Source organism: Quercus robur, chromosome 5 (genome assembly GCF_932294415.1).
Source record: "Quercus robur chromosome 5, dhQueRobu3.1, whole genome shotgun sequence".
NCBI lineage: Eukaryota > Viridiplantae > Streptophyta > Magnoliopsida > Fagales > Fagaceae > Quercus > Quercus robur.
The window spans coordinates 62,692,978-62,712,879 of NC_065538.1; the positions used below are offsets into that span (position 1 = coordinate 62,692,978).

At 34.3% G+C, this 19,902-nt stretch overlaps 3 protein-coding genes and 1 long non-coding RNA gene across 4 annotated transcripts; 3 read left to right on the plus strand and 1 right to left on the minus strand.

The window, feature by feature from the left end:
• The first annotated feature begins 1,065 nt into the window (after positions 1-1,065).
• Positions 1,066-6,709, plus strand: LOC126726612 (BAG family molecular chaperone regulator 3-like). Its single transcript, XM_050431893.1, has 4 exons — positions 1,066-1,474; positions 2,378-2,634; positions 5,928-6,074; positions 6,391-6,709. Exons 1-4 carry the CDS (start codon positions 1,237-1,239, stop codon positions 6,529-6,531), a joined length of 783 nt encoding a protein of 260 aa, XP_050287850.1. The 5' UTR covers positions 1,066-1,236; the 3' UTR covers positions 6,532-6,709.
• LOC126726614 (uncharacterized) lies at positions 2,655-5,408 on the plus strand. The gene is made up of 2 exons (XR_007656007.1): positions 2,655-4,301; positions 4,345-5,408. It is a non-coding gene; the product is annotated as an uncharacterized LOC126726614 (long non-coding RNA).
• Positions 6,710-8,302: 1,593 nt separating the features above from the next.
• On the plus strand, positions 8,303-15,301 carry LOC126726615 (protein BREAST CANCER SUSCEPTIBILITY 1 homolog). Its single transcript, XM_050431894.1, has 14 exons — positions 8,303-8,469; positions 8,654-8,707; positions 8,807-8,877; positions 9,466-9,579; positions 10,204-10,694; positions 11,046-11,159; positions 11,272-12,267; positions 12,383-12,483; positions 12,966-13,152; positions 13,252-13,349; positions 13,462-13,585; positions 13,670-13,835; positions 14,068-14,186; positions 14,656-15,301. Exons 1-14 carry the CDS (start codon positions 8,411-8,413, stop codon positions 15,004-15,006), a joined length of 3,045 nt encoding a protein of 1,014 aa, XP_050287851.1. The 5' UTR covers positions 8,303-8,410; the 3' UTR covers positions 15,007-15,301.
• Positions 15,302-17,806: 2,505 nt separating this feature from the next.
• Positions 17,807-18,661, minus strand: LOC126728510 (F-box protein At3g07870-like). The gene has a single exon (XM_050434318.1). It carries the CDS (start codon positions 18,659-18,661, stop codon positions 17,807-17,809), a length of 855 nt encoding a protein of 284 aa, XP_050290275.1.
• Positions 18,662-19,902: the final 1,241 nt, after the last annotated feature.

Here is a 19,902-nt window from a genome sequence, read left to right on the forward strand (position 1 = left end):
TTTTTATTATTTTATTTTAACCAATTTAATTAATCTCATTTTTAATATATAAAAGATCAATAGATAGAGAAAGAAGTCAAAATAAATTAATAATTATATTGTTTCACTTGTACAATGTGTCTAATTATTTATTATACATTATGTAATATGGATACAATAGTAAATTCATACAAATTGCTTTATCCATCCTCTCACTTTTCTCATCAACCAATCAATTGAGTTTTCTATCATTTCGTGAATTCTATTTTTTATACTTCCGTTTTTCCACTTCTCTATCCAAACAAAGTCTTAGTCAACTATGGGTTAATTACTTTTGCTTTTGATTTTTTGATTTTCTTTTTTGTGGTAAAATTACTTTTGATTTCACCCCACTAACTTCAGGCTGTTAAAACCTTGCTAACATCGGCATTTTTAAAGTCAACAAACCCATTAATGTCAAAGGGTTCATCACTTTCTGATTTCACAGTGCTAACTGCAGGCTGTTAAACCTTAATTATCCATTCCTAACAAAATCACAACTCTAAGCAACATTATGCTTGTTGTGATGCTATCAACACTCCCTACACCCTACGATCAAATGACACCCATTTCACCCAACGGCTGTGATGATCCTACCTATCATGCCCAAACCCTCATCTGAAAATCACATATTACTCTGTATAGTATGACCCACAAATAACTTAACTTATAAACCTTTTTTTTCATTTTCAATTCCTCCCCATATGAAAATGAAACCTATTAATTAACTTAAAGTCTTAAACCAACAACCACTAAACACAAAAATAAAATCCCCATCTCACCAAAGACTGAAACAGTCGCACCCAATTGAAACACGCCACGTGTACAAGTAACACTTCTCTTGGATCCTTCCTTAGACTGTCGGCAACTTCTCTCTGCTTAGCTGTCACTGCAAACAATCTCACACGCACGAACACGTGGCGCTCTTCCCATTGGTCAATCATTTTCCAAGTCATTTTCCCATGTGTTTCTAAGCAAAAAAAATACCTTCTTTCTTCGTCCTTTCCTTCCTTAAAGAAAGAACATTTATAAAACCCCACAGCCCACGTTAAAACTCTAGTTTGTGTCGGCAGAGAACACCACCACACTCATTCATTCATTCCTTAGATATTTTTTCCCTTCATACTTCCTAGAACAACTAAAAAAAATTAGAAACATAGTCTGGGAAAATATTTTCTGGGAAATTAAAATCTCTGGGGTTTCTTATTGGACCTGAAAATGATGAAGAAAAGGTCAAATGGGTACGGTAAAATGAGTGAGAGCTCAACCACAACCACGACCTCTATGCCTACAATTGAAGAAGAAGAAGTTGAGTGGGAGATGAGGCCAGGTGGAATGTTGGTCCAGAAAAGAAGCGACAATGTTAAGGACCTTCCAGCAGCTCCAAATGTACGGCTTCGTGTTGCTTATGGTGCTCTCCGCTACGAGATCTCGGTCAATTCTAGTGCCACTTTCGGTAAGATCAGCTCCACCGATCTATCTTTGTTAATATATATTTTTTTCTCTTAAAGTCGTTATTGTTTTGTGTTTGGCTGCTGAGAAAGTGGAGGAAAGGAAATGACAAGAGTGAAAACATATATAATTCAACAGTTAAAAAGTGATATCAATTATATTCAATATCATGATCAGTTTATAATTTTTTAAAATTAATTTTGTAATATGCTCGACATTTTCCATATGATGATGTGTGATATTACTGTTTTTGATTAATCATGTTATGGAAAAGATAAGCTAGGTTTGGAACGAAAAAGTAAGCTCGATATTCATAATTACGACTACGTGGGGTTTGTTGCATGGTTATTGCAAAGATCTATTATTTCTTTTCTCTTCTTGAATTTAGTTTTTTATATTATTATTGTTATTTTTTCTGATTTTAGCAAACGAAGCAAAATTGGTACAACGATACAAGTACAATTACCATTCTCAAGTCTCAACCTGGAGAATAATGATTACTAAAATAACATTAATTAGTTAATTTCTTTCCATTTTTCTTGGTTACCAAACAACCTTTTTTACCATCGATGATAATGATTGTTTACTTTTGACTATTTTGGAGGGAAAATAATGATGTACTTACTTTATGTTTAAATGACCATAGTACCCACGTTAGAAATTGAAGGTGATTTATATGTTTCAAATTTCAATAAAGCTAGGGATAATGGGATACAGCAACATTTCAAAATTAAAATGCCCTTGACACATGAGCCCACCACAGCACGTAATTATTATTATTATTTTTTTTAAATGTTAATTTCAAAATACTATAAAATTGTTGTGAATTTTTTATTTGTCATGACTCATTGTGTTTATGAGAATAAATAATAAAGTTTTGGAGATATTGTGTGTGTTGACTTGACAGGAGAGGTGAAGAAGATTCTTACTGCTGAGACAGGATTACAGCCAGATGAACAGAGAGTAATGTTTAGAGGGAAAGAGCGAGAGAATGGGCATTACTTGGACATGTGTGGGGTCAAAGACCGTTCCAAACTCGTACTAGTCCAGGACCCTTCAAGCATCGAGCGGAGATTCATCGAGATGCGTAGGAATGCCAAAATCCAAAATGCTTATCGTGCCATCTCGGACGTGTGCATGGAGGTCGATAAGCTGGTGGATCAAGTAAGCAAAATCTCATTTCCTTTTTGCATTATATTTTAATTTTTTTTTTAAAGTTTGCACTATATATATTTATTTATTTATTTATAGTGTGGTATATTCTATAGTTTAGGAGTGTAACTCATTAAGTGATTAAATGGTATAATTTTAAAATTAATAAATTAAACTTTGAGATATCAAAAAATAATGAATAAAACTATAAGATCATATTGAACCTCAAACACAGAATCATTTTACTTAAATGAGTTAATATTTTGATTTAAAAGAAATATTAAGATTTAATTTGTTACTTTTTAAAATTTAATTTGCTATATCCCATAAACTATATAATTTAAAATGTATTTTCCTAAAAAAAAAAAAAATTATCTTTATCTCAGGCCTAAGGAAATTATGCTTAATTATGAACTATGATACTTGACACAAAAAAAAAAAAAAAAAAAAAACTAGTTAATCATTCATTGTTTCACATTTCATACTTGTAAATTCAAGAGACGATTGTATGTCTTCTTTAATGTTTATATAAAATTTAACTTTAATTTTTCAACCTAGTTTAAAATAATTTGTTATACCAAGTAAATAAATCATTTATGTAATATTAAATATTTTTTAAATTATGTTTTTAAGACACTCCTTAAAGACTTTTTTTTTAAAGTCAAATTAAACAGAAATATTAAAAAAAATGAAAAAGCAAGTGCAGTTTTACCTTTTAAAGAACATCAACATGTTAGTAATACAAAAATTTTTTACAAATTTTTTTTATATGAATAGTATCAATAATAGGTCTATAAAATTTAAAAATGATGTTATTTTAATTATAAATTGAAACATTAATAAATTTTTGAAAAAAAGTTAAAAATAAGAAAAACATAAGTTACAAGCCATTAATTAATCCTTTCAATATTCCAACGAGAAGTGGATCCAATACTCAGTTACTCACCCTATTTTTCAATAGAGTGTACTACTGTATGTAGTGTATGATTGGTGATTGACTGATTGGCATTGTTTGTGGCGGGTGAATATGGGCCGTTAGATGGGTGGACCGTGGAATTGTGGGATTTAGCTGGAGCGTGATGTGGGGTCTTACATGATAATTGGGCGTAGAATCTTAACTGGCAAGTTGCGTTTGGGGTGGGGCCCACTCATTTATTTGGTGTAGCAATTAGGCTGTGGCCTGTGGGGTAGTGTCCCCTGCCCACTGGTTGCTTTGCTTTGTTGGACTATAATTATTAAAAAACAGAGAGTGAAAAATCGGGTGTAGTCCCATGGACCACACGGCACCAGTCTCCAATCTCATTCCTAAGTTCGGATGGTACTGGACTGGACCACCATGTCTGCTTTTAATTTGAGACCTTTTTCAGATTGTCATTGTCATTTGCCAGGTATCAGCTGATTTTCTAATGAGTTGTGTGGCTAACCTTATTGTTTCTGTACACTGGATTTGACAACGACAATTCACGTGTCGGTTTGGTGTCATGTTCAATGTATAGGAGCATTGGAAGTTTCGCCCTTTTCTAATTTCATTAGCTTCTAAGGCATTAATTTTGGTTGCACCTTGCATCTTTAGCTGTGTGTTTCCCTAGCTAACTTTTGGATTATTGATATACATCACTAATAAGTGTAAGAGTCACGTCACATGTCATATCTCTCGAACAAAGTTGTATTATAAAGAGGTGTTGGACCATATAATAATTAATAAAGTTGTATTATAAAGAGGTGTTGGACCATATAATAATTAATAATTACTTTTTAACTCAACAATGGTGACAAATATTAGGTTGGTATAAATATTGATAAAGTCTTTTATCTCTTACATAAATAAGTTAAAACCCTACCTTTCAAAAAAAAAAAAAAAAATGCTCAATTTCATTACCGTGACCTTTGCCATTTGTTTATTGAAATGAAGTATTTTGGTAGCAATATATTTTGACAATATATTATTATATATAAAGCTTCAATATTCATTTAAATTGTTGTTATATAATACGATAGATTCATAATGTCTCGTTTTAAAATTAGATATTACACATTTTTAATATTATTGTTAAGAGTTTGGGTAAGATTTTCTTCTAAAAAATAACCCTTAATATAAAAGATATAAAAATTAGTGTTATGAACTCGTTCCAAGAACCTTCCATTATATGTTGTAACAAAAGAAACAAGTTCAAATAGTTTGTTTTGTAGACAACATTATCCATATTTCCATGCATACTTTTTTTTTTTTTTTGGCTGAATACATGCATATGTACTTAACAAACCATCCCAAATCAACTCATTACTAGGGGAAAAAAAACAAACTCCCAATGGTAATTTCTTTCCATTCACCACCTCTATCTCTCTCTCCACAAACCGACTTTTGTTGACTCTCTTACTTTTTTTACTCCTTCCAAACGGCTTTTATGCTCAAACCAGGCATATTTTCACTTAATTTTTCAAGTGGATTCTGAATTTGGGCTTTCAAATGACATAAAAATAGAAAATGTTTCTTATTTGGGGTATGTTTTTTTGAATGAATATTTTGTTCATAACTATTTAAAATTGTAAGGAACATTAAGACGGTTTTTTGACTCATTTTATGATTGAAACCAAACAAGAAATATTTCGGTTGTTTCATTCATAAATGAATAGAAATTGTAACTATGGTGCCATTAGGATTTAGGACCACCATTCTCTTACCCATGTTTTTTTTTCAAGAACAAAGAAATAGAGAAAAAAAAGGAAAAGGATAATCAGGTACGAGTACTTGTTAATAACACTTGCTTACAGAAAGAGTGGCTGAATGAATCTCACTTGTTGTACATGACTAGTTAATACCGGTAACTTATGGTCGGAGTAGCTCAGTGGGATCTCATTTACTGTAAATATTTAATCGATTTGATATTTGCTCTGAATGCGACCTGCATTGCGCGAGTAATTAATCTTCAGTACTCGTCAATGCTCCCTGTAGAAAGTAGAAAAATGGCATTTACATTAGTCAGTCCATAATGAGGTTGTTGCATAGAGTTTGAAAGAATGGAACTAATTCTGGAGACTACAGCACTCTTGATGTTCACTGTTCTCCGTATAAAGTAGAAACATAGCATTAATCTTGATGTTCAATGTTCCCTGCACAAAGTAGATAGTTAGAAACATTGCATTTACATTAGCCAGACCATAAATGAGGTGGTTTCATAAAGTTTGAAAGATTATTCAGAAGGTTGTTTGAAGTTTATGTCATATCATGACTTAATATGCTCTCTCTTATTGATAAGAAAATCATTTGGTAACCATGTGAAAATAATTACTTTTCTCTTCAATAGGTCTCTGCCATTGAAAAGTCCATCTCAAATGGGGTTAAGGTACCGGAAGTTCAGATCACGACATTAATTGAGATGCTTATGAGACAAGCAATCAAGCTAGATAACATTTCTGCAGAAGGAGATGCTTCTGCTCAGAAGAATTTGCAGGTAGTTACCATATCATATTATATTTTGCTTCTTTCTCCTCTGCATACTACTTCCACAATGGTACTAATCATATTATTGTCCTTCTCTCTTGTTCCCTAAAGAGATAGTATTTCACTGCCTTTAGTAATATACATAGATATGCTAATTCACCTTACCTTGATGCTTAGCTACACTGCTATGTTTCAATCTGGTGTGAATTGTGTGATCTTCTATAGTGTTACCTGAAATGCACTAGTTTAGTTGTTCATTGACATCAGTAGTGTTACAGTTATGCCCTGTATATAGGTAGCTGATATTAATGATATTCATTTTGCAGGGTAAGAGAGTGCAAAAGTGTGTTGAAAGCCTTGATGTGCTGAAGATAGCAAACGCAAAAGTAAAGCCTGTTATTGTCACGACCAAGTGGGAGACATTTGATCCTCCTCCTTCGGCACCAAAATGGGAATTTTTTGATTGATCTCTCCCCAATGTTTTTATTTTCTTTCTCTTCCTTAATTCACTGGAATGTACTTATCTTGGGAGGAATATAAGCGAGCCGCTTGCTACATTACTTGTACTAATAGCCCATCCCTCCTCCCTATCAACGTTGCCCATAAGCATTGGTTGTGATATATACATAATAAATTTTTTTGTCACTCTTGGTCCTCTACAAGTAACTACTGGCTATCCATGCAATTATATGTAAATAAGATTAATAGTAGGTTCCAGTTATCTTAAATGATAATGTATGTTGCTCTTGAATAAGGGGCTATGATTCAAATTCCACCTACATAAAAAACCAATTAATATTTTAGTTTAATGATAAAAAAAAAAAATCATTAAGGGGCGGACGCCTTAAGTTCAAATCCTATCATATATATAGAAAATCATAAAATTCAACCTTAAACTTAGTAAAATATAACTTCTAAGTTGTATGAGAGTGAATTGTTGGAAAATATAGCAATATAAACAAGTTTTAATTCAACAAAGTAAACCTTAAAAAATTAGCAAAAAATAAATAAATAAAAAATAGATAGAGTTAAAAAGATTTCACAAACTATAGAATCACGCAAATAGCATGTCCTTAAAGGTTGATTCGTGTCACCTGAAATAGAACTCAATGCGAATGGCTCTCTTGAACAATCCTCTAAGATTAGAATATAGTAATTTCTTCAAGTTGGATGCACACCCAAGCAAGAGGAACAAAGAACAACCTTATTTGTCTTTTCTTAAAACCAAAAATTAGAAGCTGGAATTTTGTGTGGAGAAGAGTAGAAAAATAGGAGTGGAACCAAGGGAGAGAGATGCAAATGTAAGGAGCTGAAAAAATTTGAAGAGAAAAAAGTGGAACTAAGGGTTTTATAAGCCAACATAAGGAAGACTAGTGGCCCATCTAATGGGCTAGACCTCCAATGATTACTATGCAGATTTGATGCCGAACGGGTAGCTAAGTCACTAACCTATAGGCTAAACCAAATTTGGGCTAAAATAAAGAAAGAGAAAAACTTCCAATGGTCATTGTGCAAATTTGGTGCCCAACAGGATAAAAAAAGAAAAGAAAAAGGAAAAGGATAAGGCCCAAGAAAGATATAACAAATTCAAACCCAAGCCAACACTTGGTCCATTATATTCCAAGTTACCATTTAAGTTGTGCAATAGTTTATAAACACGCAAGAAGGTTCATCTCTAACCAATATATATTTTTTGTGCAAGTGTTTGAAACATGACCCACTTCAAGTCAACATGAATACATTGGTATGATTTTCTCAATTTTCTTTGAGTTATCCTAAAGTTTTTGATTTTTAATTATCTATTAGAAAGAAAAAAAAAAGGAAAATTCCAAAAAAGTGATCCAAAAATCTCATACACGTTTCAAGGGCTTGTCCTCAACTCCAATAGGCTATAGCAGGCTGGCCCAAAAAAAATCCCAAAATCATATGTCACCTCCATGCATGATTAAATGTAAATCACGATGAGTTTAAAAATACAAGGACCAAAATAAAAGTGAAGATTATTTGAGAACTAAATTAAAAATATAAGGAAAAAAAAAAAAAAAGGTTTTGCGAATTTCCCATATTTAAAAGTTGTTCTATTTTCAAAACCCCCCCTATAGTTTACTAATTTACTTTTTAACCAGGCAACAGCAAAATGAGGCGCGTTAACTCGAGAAGTTTTGGCGGGTCAATAAAAATTCAAAAAGCAATTAGAATCATTTTTGTGAACAAAATAAAAGCTCCCCATCTTCGTTTCATTCATTTCTCTGACCTAAAATCTTTCAATTTTTGCATTCTCTAAACTTAAGAGTTAAGACTCTTCTTCTTCTTCCTTAACTCTTTGTCTCTCATCGGAGCAAAAAAATGGGTGATCCGACGGCCCACCTGGAAAAAATGGGCAGAGAACTCAAGTGCCCCATTTGGTATATCCACTCTCTTTTTTTCTTTACCAATGCCCAAACCCTTAATAATATTCTTCTTGTTTTTCAAAATTTTCTCAGCAGCCAAACAGACCCTTTTTAAAATTCTTAATTTTAATTAGTGTATTTTGTGGATATCTCAATTTGGGATCCCATAGGCTGAATTATCTCCCCTTTTATTTTGCAGCTTGAGTTTGCTAAACTCCGCGGCTTCGCTTACATGCAATCATGTGTTCTGCAAGTGAGTTCAATCTTTCTGGTACAGTTCAAATGGGTTCAATTTATTTATTTGGTTAAAATAATTGAAGCTAATGTATATATTTTTTCTGATTGTTTTCAGTTCGTGCATTTCGAAATCGATGAAATCGGGCTCCACTTGTCCGGTTTGTAAAGTCCCATATCGGCGTAGAGGTATGAGACTCATGACTTTTCAGTTTTATCACAAGGGCAGTTTTATAGTTTTAGTCATTTAATGTCATGAACATGATCTGTTTGTGTGAAGTACCATAATGTTTTGGGGAACATGTTGGCTTTGTGGCTAATTAGAGATCGAATAATAAAATGGGAATGTGGAAAATTAGATATGGTTTAGCATTAAGCCAATATAGCCCATGGAGACGAGTAAAAGTTCTTGAATCTTGATAGATTATCGATTTTTACAAAAGCTTAAGCTGTTAGAAATCGGTGAATGCAATTTTTAAATGGGAGGTAGAGTGGAGAAAATTTTCAAACTCATGATCATCTACTTTGGTACAATGATAAATTACTGATTGTTCCAAAAGTTTAAAATGTTAGAAAATTTTGAATTTTATTAGTTAACCATTATGCTTTTGTTGGTAATATTTGGTTAGCAGTTTGGAAGCATTGGATGTGGAATACTACAAAACTATGTTTTTGTTGGCTGTCTTTTAAGAGTCATATGGCCTTTTCCACTGGCTTCAGTGCTGCTGTATTTCTTGTTCGGTTGTGTTTAGTGCTTATGAATAATTTTTGCTGCAGAGGTTCGTCCTGCTCCTCACATGGATAACCTAGTGAGCATCTACAAAAGCATGGAAGTTGCTTCAGGAATCAGTATATTTGTCACTCAGAATGCACCCTCAAATAAATTATCAGGTGGAATTTCAACACACATGTGGCATATGAATAATGCAAAGTATATGTTGGAATCGTTCAGCTGCTATTGGATTAAATAATATAGGGATTTAAACTTTAATGACATTAAATTTTACATGCATAGGTGGTTTCTATCACCAAAACTTACATTTGTACATCCTGTATCTTTTGGAAATATGTTTCTTAGTTGGACACTGTTCATTGTTCCTGTGCTTTCTTTTGCCATAAAAACTCTCTGATTCTTCATTTTCATGAGCTATGAATATTGTCACTATGTTTTAAGTATGGCACACCATTTGGACCATGTGACATATTCTCCCAAAAAGAAATGGTTGGAGGGTCAGTAGTCAGTTTACAATTCAATCCCATAGGAGTGTGAGTTCTACTTACATATGAAATATCTTGTGAAATGATAATGAAGGCGTTAATGCAAAAGGAGATTTATTTTCACAAAAGAACAATATGAGATTCATGCAAATTTTTGCAGTATATACTAGTCCAAACATCAGTTTGTTGCCTTGTACAATACAAGTCACATATACTTATTCTGTCACCCATAAAATTCAATTAATATGCCGTTTTTTTTTTACTTTGTTGTTGTTGTACCATTTTCTTATGTTACAGATAGAGAAAAGCAAGCTGAAGGTGATGACAACCATGGTGAACAAGTTATGATAGGAAATTGCCAGGATATTGCAGAGAAACAAAATACCTTGAAAGGAAAAGGGTCAAGAAAAACATTTAAATCCAACATGAAAAACACTAGTTCTATCTCTGTGAAACCTTCATTTCCAACCAAGAAAAGGGTTCAGGTGCCACAGTGTCCTCTTTCAGAAACCCCAACAAGGCTCTCAAAGTTTGAAGGTCAATTGAGTGAAATTGCCAAAGAAGATCCTAAAAGAAGTTCAACCACTTCAAAGGAGAACTCTGCTCTAAATGACAAGGGAGAACCAGTGCTTTTACCTTTCTTTTGGTTGAGAGAGGAGGACAATGCAGAAAAGTCAAGTCAGCATACTGATGAGAGTCACTTCATGGATCTGCCACAGCCAGATGCTCCTGCCTTCAGTGATATTAAAGACTCAGATGATGAAAACCCTTCCAATTTGACCCCAACTGTGAGTACATAGTTTATTATGAGCTTGGGAAACGTTATGAGTAATATTGTTTAACTAACTTGGTAAAATATTATCAGTACTTATTATGTCTGATAAATTCTAAGTAGACTGGTTCTTGATTTTGAAAAACTCTTAGATTTTCTCAAATTTGAAAAATTAGCCTATTTGTTCTTCCTGTAATTTCGAGTGAAACTATCTCCGTATGCGATTTGTCATGGATTGTGCTATCTCCAAACTAAAACAGGTTGATTTGATCAAGTTATTTGTACTGTATGGAGTTTCTTCATTATATTGGCTTCGATAGATTGATTCCATATTTTTGTTTTCTTATGTTTTGCTAATATAATGTAGGGGGGATTGCATGGAAAATGCTCCACTGTTTCAGATCTTTTTGATAGTGAGATGTTTGAATGGACACAAAGACCTTGCTCTCCTGAACTTTGTTCAAGTCCTTTCAAGACACAGGTATTGGTATCATTGTTTGCAGCAGTACATTTTACCTCATACATTTTTTCTTTCTCTCAAGACCTCTTTCTTGAGTCATTAGGCTCTTAATAAAATTAGAAGTGAAAAGCAGGTTGCAAATGTGGAAGAAATTAATGGATTTCAAGAAAATGAGGTAGATGTAGCCTTACAAGGTGTGACTGCTGGTGAAGAACAAAGCACTGAAAATGCAAAATGTGTGAATTCTAAACAAGGAAGTGTTACTGCAGATGAGCTGTCCAATGCGTCCTCTCCCAGAACTAAAGGTTCCAACAATCAAAACGAGAGCAATAAATCTAACAAGGGTTGTAAGATTGGGAAGGCAAGTGAAATGGCCCGAAAGAAGCCTGCCAAAAGACATACAGATTCAGATTTTGAAATTTATGTTGATTTGAATAAAGCATCAGAAAATTATATCCAAGAGCCAACTCATGATAATAAAGACGGTTTAAAGTTAGATCACTTAGATGAGACAAGGAAAAGGAGAAAGAAGACTTGTTTTGGTACCAGTGCAATTAAAGCAACACCTAAAAATGTTCATGCTGTCTCTGTGGGAACAGAAAATCTGAAGCATGGTAAAGAAAGCATGGCAACTCAGACCCCTGCTTCATTCGGTAAGAAAGAAGGCAGTGATGAAAATTCCACCTTGAAGAATGCTAGAAAAGGGCGTAAGAAGATTGATTGCTTAATAAGGTCTGAGAAACGGAAGCTTGATTCTGTGAAGGACAACATGCTTGAAGAAATATCTAAGATTGAAAACCATAAAAATGAGCATAAAATCCCAGAATTGGCCCCTGTATCTAAGTCTGGTGATCGAGAACTGAGAAGTAGGAAAAAGATGAAAGCTTCTGCTGATGGCATTTTAAAGGATGATTTGGTCAATGACAGCCAAAAAGGTCATACTTATGTTTCTGCTAAGGAAACCCAAATGAGTGAAAAGACTCTATGCAATCCTGATGTCAAAGTTCAGGATGATTCATCAGTGGTGCAGAAGCTACCTTCTCGGATAAATGAAGTAGTCTTATGGAAATGTGGGACTGTTTCTAAAAAGTTTCAATGTGCTTTCTGTCTTTCTTCAGAAGAATCAGAGGTATACTGTACTCCCTCGATTTTTTTTGGCCACATGATTGCCCTTTTTGTCCTTATATCTACTTTAATTTATTTTGATCAATTAACCAGCAATTCTATTTGTAAACCAAATGCAGGCTTCAGGGGAACTAGTGCACTACTATAATGGTAGGCCTGTTGCTGCCGATCACAATGGAGGATCTAAGGTCATACACTCACATAGGAATTGTACTGAATGGTAAAGATCCTTCACATTACCAAAAGAATTGATTTCAAATTTCTGTCTTTGCTTTTTTCCATGGTGCTGTCTTTTTGTTTAGTACTTATGAGTCTGTGTGGGGGTTAGATGAATTGCCATCTTGGAGCAAATAATAGCTTCTTGGATTAGTTAAATCTTTTAAGTTGCATGGCTCTTGATTAGAAAAGAAAAATCCAAAGTAGTTTTTGAAATTATTTGTACAATTGATTTATTATCTGCTGTCTATGCCAAATATGCTAGTGAAAAAAGTCTGGTTGTTAGGATGAGGACAAGCTATTCAAGTGTTTATTTATTACTTGTTACTACTGACATGAACTTCAATAGGGTTAGGTGGTTTTTTACCATGACTAGTGTTAATATAAGATCAATTTTAAAAACTTGGTTCTCTAGTTTAATTTCCAAATATTTTATGACTTTAATGTTGTCAATCCTATTAAAGGTATCCAAAACTATAAATGCAGGGCCCCTAATGTCTATTTTGAAGATGATATTGCAATTAATCTAGAAGCTGAATTAACTAGAAGTCGGAGAATTAAGTGTTGTTGCTGTGGAAATAAGGGGGCGGCTCTTGGCTGTTATGAGAAGAGCTGTCGCAAGAGTTTCCATGTTCCTTGTGCAAAGTTGATCCATCAATGTCGATGGGACACTGTAAGTGAAATAGAGATTCAAGTGCTATTTAAGATTTTGTACCAAACATTTTTGTTCAAAAATTTTTATTTTATTTTATTCCCTTGTCTCTTGAAATAGGATAACTTCGTCATGTTATGCCCTCTTCATGCTTCTTCTAAGCTTCCCAGTGAAAGCCCTGAATCTCAAGGAAGGAGGAAGGAATGCACTCTTAAAGGGTACCTTTTCCATTGAGTGTTCAGTAACAGACACAAGAGCACCCACTCTCTGATTTTGGCATTACATCAGAGCATTTCTTACAATTTCTCCTTTTATGACTTTTCTTTTTAGGCGATTATCTCAATGTGATCATGTTGCAAGTAAAAATGTTGACATTACTGGTAGAAACTGGAATTCTTGTGGATCCCAAAAGAAATTGTTTCTCTGCTGTTCAGCTATCACAACTCCAGAGAGGGTAAAACAGAATCTGCTTATATTGTTTATTAATTTTGTGAAAAAAATCTGATTTCCAGTATTTCCTTGATGGCTGGAATTGCAGGAAACTGTTTTTAAATTTGAGAGATTATCGGGAGTTACAGTTCTGAAAAAGTGGGATTCGTGTGTCACCCATGTTATTGCATCAACCGATGAAAATGGGGCATGTAAAAGAACCCTCAAAGTATTGATGGGTATCTTGGAGGGAAAGTGGATACTGAATATGGAGTGTAAGTACTATTCAGAAACCTTTTGGTAAATGAGTGTAAGGACTATACCTTCCATTCAGAATGTATTCCCTTTAAGAATTAGACTTCTATATTTTTACGGAGCATAAAGCATGATATGTTTTGGAGCAATCTACACATAAATATTTTTTGCTGAGTCATAGATACAGACGTATTTACGTATATAATATAGATGTGCTCATGCTTCCTTCTGTGTATGTATGTGTCTGTACAGGGATTAAGGCTTGCATGAAGGTCATGCAAATTGTTGATGAGGAGCCTTATGAAATTACTGTTGACATTCATGGGATCAGAGATGGCCCTCGACTTGGAAGACTAAGATTGCTCAACCAGGTTGGTTGCTTCTTGCCTTAAACTGTAATGGCGATGATAGTTCCTTAGACACTCCTCTAGAAGATGTAAATCTCCTGTAATTTTCATAAATTAACAGCATGTAAGCATACTCTAATTGTGATTCATCTAAAATAGCTTTTGTCCTGTTCTTCATTGGCCATCTTTAACACTCCATGTTCTAACAATGAGGAGGTTTCTACTCCTTTAACTTTTAATATACTTAGTACTAAAACTTAAGTCTGGGAGGATTCTTATTATTTAAAGACCTTCATATGGTTATTGTGCTCATTGTTCATCCCTCTAAGATGCAAATAATTCTGAAATTAGTTACCACTTGCATTTAAACTGATTTACATGATTGAGCATCTAATCAATAGAATGAGAAGTGTGCATTTGCACAAGTCCGTACCTGGTTGCGTGCAAAAAATGTGAACTTGCATCTTTTATTGATAAACACTTTTACATGCAGCAACCAAAGCTTTTCGATGGGTGTAAGTTCTATTTTATGGGAGATTTTACACCTGAATACAAGGGATACCTACAAGACCTTGTAATTGCTGCTGGAGGAACAATTCTGCATAGAAAACCTATTTCAGAGGTTCAAAAAGCCATGTTACCTGGCTCCTCAACATGTCAAACCTTCATAATTTACAGTATTGAGCTGCCAGATGAATATGATCCTAGCAAGAAAACTAAAATTATCAACCGCAGGCAGTTTGAAGCAGAGGCCCTGGCAAGTTCAACTGGAGCCAAATTAGCCAGCAATTCATGGGTTTTGAACTCCATAGCAGGCTGCCATTTGCAAAATCTTGCCGAGTAAAAACCTCTTCCAATTCCATGAGCCTTGTACATGTTTGAGAAGCTTATTCCGAACTTTATATATATCCTTTTCTTTTAAAATTTTGTTGACTTTATATATCTTCTTTCTTACAGAGCTTGTAATCCCTTGCATTCGCACAAATGCATTTGAGATAAAGTGCAATTAGATACATGTTAAAGGTTGCACCTAACTTCGAATCTTAGTTGGTAGAGTATGTAACTTCGAATGTTAGTTAGTTATTAAACAAAATGTAGTTTGTTGATTTATTTATATAGTTGGCTTTTACTTGACATAACTTTTGGTATTGTGATGCAATGAATTTATTAAATATCAGATTTTTTTTTTAAAAAAAAAGTTAGAAAATTGAGTTTTTATAAAATATATTGATAAGGAAAAATCTTTTATTTAGAACTTCATAAAATTTTCATTGAAGTTTGAATTTGAATTAATAATAAGTTTTGGTAAGATTATTTGGTATAGTTTGGTTTTGTTTCAAATGGGTTGGAAGTAGTTATGAATGGATTTGAATTCATAAGTTGTTTAAATAGTTTGGATGTATTTTTAAAATGGAGGGATACTTGGCATAAAATTAGAGTATGAAAAATTTAATTGCAATGACATTTGACACAAAATAAGTCTAATTAGAATTTAATTTAAAACTGATGGGAAAAAACATATTAGTTGAAATTGGGTTTAATGAGGGATAAAAGATTTCTATCCATGAGTAAACATCCAAGCAAGATTACTTAATTCTATTTTATTCTTTTTTTTTCTTTGCATAAATGCATTCCATTCTTTTATGATCATTTCATACCATTCATTTTCATTCGAAATTCTAAATGAAGCCTAAATGAGCATTGGGCAAAGGAATTGGATACTAATTATAATAAGGTTTGACTTACTTCTAGTATTTTTTAAAAATGAATCTCCTTTTATTTTAATGAGAGACTGTCACATCACTTATTAACTAAATAAAATGTAGAGATTAAAACCCACTATCACTTGTCAGTTGTCATTGTATATTTAAAATAAAATGACATGTCCAGTTAAAAAAGTATTAGAGGTAAGCTAAATCCATCATAACACACAAGTAAAACCCCAACCACGTGTGAACCAAGCATATGAAATCAATCATCTTGCATTTAATTTAAAATATTTCTGATTAATTGATAAATAATTTGACTCTGAAAAGACAGCAAAACAAGAAGAAAAACAAAAGCCTCAAATCATCACTCTCAATGAAAACTAGAAATTGACAGTAGGCTACCCATGTAAATTAAGACATTCGTTTCAAGGCCAAATCCTGGAATTGGGATGTTCCTTAGCACACCAGTCTCTAGGTTATAGGAAAGAAGATTTTCATTTTGCCTTAATAGTATTTGGCCAAGCTTGCATAGCCCTATAACTTCAACCTGTACACCATGACCATATTGCCTCTCAATATGGGATTTTAGATCAATTCTGCATTCTTTGACCCATTCTTTCTTTTAGGAATGGCAACGGGTCGGGTTCGGGCCGGGTTTTTCCATACCCAGACCCGACCCGCGGGCCAAGACCCACGGCCCGGACCCGGCCCGTTTACTAAACGGGTTTTTTTTTTCCAGGGCCCGGACCCGCCCCACCGGGCTCCACGGGCCCCGCGGGCCCTGTCCAGCTAGGCCAAATTTGGGCCTAATTCTCGGACCAAATCATGGCCCAATCACAATCAATTTTTTTTTTAACACCCAGATGCCAAAAATAGGCCCAACTAGCTTAAAATGTGAAGGGGGAAAAAAAAAATCTCACACCAAATCAGCTTGTGTAAAGATCTTGAGTATAAGCATATGCATTATGCCATAGTGTAAGATTTTTTTTCGTTTTTTTTTTTTTTTTTTTTTGTAAAAAAAAGAGGAAACAAATCAGTTTTTTTTTTTTTTTTTTTTTCTTTTTTCTTTTTTTTCTCTTCTTTGTTAATACAAATTTTTCACCATAAAAAAAAAAAATACAAATCACAATCCCAAACATGAACAGAAACACAAATCAGCTTGATTTTTTTGCTCTTCTCTGTTAATACATAATTTTTACTAAAAGAAAAAAAACACAAATCACAAACAGAAAAAAAAAAAAAAAATCCCTATTTTGATTCTTTCGTATCTGATACCGTCGTCGTCTCATCAATGTCGCCGAGGGACATACGTGCCATGGCGGCGTGCGCAGCTGAGGCTAGGTTGCATAGATCGTCGGAGGAAGACATCACTGTTTTGATTGACACAGATGACTAGATGAGTCTTACAATCAGCCAACAAGGAAAAACATCCGCTGGGCTTTGAAGGATCTGGTGCGATCGGTTGTGCCTGGAGAGTGAGAGTGAGGCCGTGAGGGTGGGTGAGAGTGAGTCCGTGAGGGGGGCGACGACCATGCGTGAGACGAAGCGTGAGGTGTGAGGCCGTGAGACAGAGTGTGGCTACGTGAGGTGTGAGGCCGTGTGCTGTGTAAGGCAGTGAGGGACAAGGGTGAGGACTGAAAAGGTTTGAGCAGAAATGAGGGAGTGAGGGTGAGGAGCCTGGAGGCATGAGCTGAGAAATGAAGGAGTTAGGGTTTGTGTTCTGTTTAGCTATATATATAGGGGTTTTTTAGTAATTTTATGGTAACCAGGTCTTATCCGGGTCGGGTTTCGGATTTTTTTAATAAAACCCGGACCCGACCCGGATCCGCTTCGGGTTTTTTTTTTTTTAAACCCATACCCGACCCTATTCTTTATCGGGCCGGATAAAATCTGGCCCATTAGGGTCGGGCCGGACTGGGTATCCACGGGTCGGATCTAAATTGCCATCCCTACTTTCTTTTCATATTCCTTCATTACCCATATGTCAATGTGTCTATTAAAGTACATAGCCGAGTGATCAACCATAGCCAAGTTTCCCCCTAGATCAAGCAAATATCCAAGGCAATCATATTTGGGCGGAGAAATCAAGCCAAATTCTTCCTTCCTAACATCAAAAGAAACAATATTCCCAATATCACCATTATATTTACAAGGTCCTTGCCAATGAAGAGCTCCACATGCCAATATAGGCTTTCCAACTAAACAGCAAGGAGGACCTTTGCTAAGAGGCCTCCATGAGCTTGTACCAAGAGTGTAAACTTTAGCACGCAACTTGTAGCACGGTTTTTCATCAACACTTTCGCGTAAGAAAACTGCAACAACAACAATGTTGTATGTGTTCTTTGGACGGTCGAACCAGAATCCATATTTTCTACTGCCTAGCTTAGGAGAGGCTGAAGATGGTGGCAGTGGTAGAACTTGTTGCCTTAGAGGATTAAACAAAACCAAGAATCTATCATCATAACTTTTTGAAAGGCAAAGCAAACCATTGCAACAATCCTCTAGGTAAAATGTCACTGATTTTGAGAACTTTGCAACTAAATTCAAGTCAGCGTTCAAGAAGACCCCAACATTTGTAACTGTTACATCTATTGGTTTTTCGTTTTGGGTGTGATGATCGAGAAGTAGGATTTTGGGTTCTTCAACACAGCGAGAATGTTGCATGTAAGCAAGGTGTGGATCATCAATGATATTGCGCCATTGTTGAGAGACGGATCTGAATTTGAGAAGTGACTTGATGGGTAGTCGTGAAAAGATTTCGAAGAGGACATCTGAGGGAAACTTCACCATGCTTGTTTACCATGCAGTCGGTGCAGAATGCTTGAGTTTGAGAAGGAAGACTGCGCTAATCTAAACTTTCGCTAGAGGTAAAAATATACCAAGTTACTAACAATGTATTCGATGGATTCAAGCAATGTGGGATAATTTTTTTTTTTTTTTTGAGAAACTAACACACTCACACAAGGGAGAGGGAAAGGGGTGTGCCTTTGTGTATAACTTGCTTTACCTTCCTTTAAAAGTTATCATGACTTTTGAGTGAAGTTGTGGTGTGTTTTTGTGTTAGAACCCTTTTCATTTCCTCTTGTGTGTGTGTTTGTTTCTCAAAAAAAAAAAAAAAAAAAAAAAACAATAATAACACTTCTGACAGGTATTTCTATAACACTCAAATATGTATTTTCAAAACACAAAAAATTGAACAATAATATTTAAACACTATTATCAAACGGGCCTTTATATACGTAACATAACAATATTCGGAATTTTGAGAGTTCTGATATGATTCTGATACAAATAAAAATAATCTCCTTAGAATTTAATTATTTTTGAGTTTAAACATGACTCAATTTTATGGTGGAACTCGCCTACACGATTCAAATTATTTAATATAGTCTTTTAATGTGATTCGGATACGACTACTATCTCCTTAGGTCAGTTCGGCTATATCCCCGATCGTACGTACCACATTGGTGGGTTGGTCCAAGCTTAGGGGTTGGCTTTTATGTGTCTGTGTGATTCACTCCTTTGATTTGGGCTGCTCACGGTGGTTGGGTTAGAACTTAGAAATAGATTTTTTGTTTTTTCTTGAATATTAGTTGGGCTTTTTTTTCCTTAAGTTGGGCCTGGAGACATTTAAAAAAAAAAGATACCATTACCGTACACTTTTACACATTTTTTTGCTACAACAGTTTTATTACGAGTGAAAAAAAAAAAATAATGGTTCCATGTGATAATGACAAATAGTTAATCACATTTTGTTACATAATCGTGTCAAAGTGTATGTGAAGGTAGGTGCCATTAATATTATTGAAAAAAAAAAAATCTTTTATGACTTAGAAAATTAATTGTGAACATAATTCACAAAATCTATGATGTCTAATAGAGGTCGGACGATACAATTCATCCCTATTTCATTATAAAGAGTTTGTACAGAAACTACAAGCTTTGTGGATGTCAATTATGTAGAGAATCTTGATTTAGTGAGTTCCATTACAAATTGTGTGTTTATGTTTGTTGGTGGTCCAATTTACATG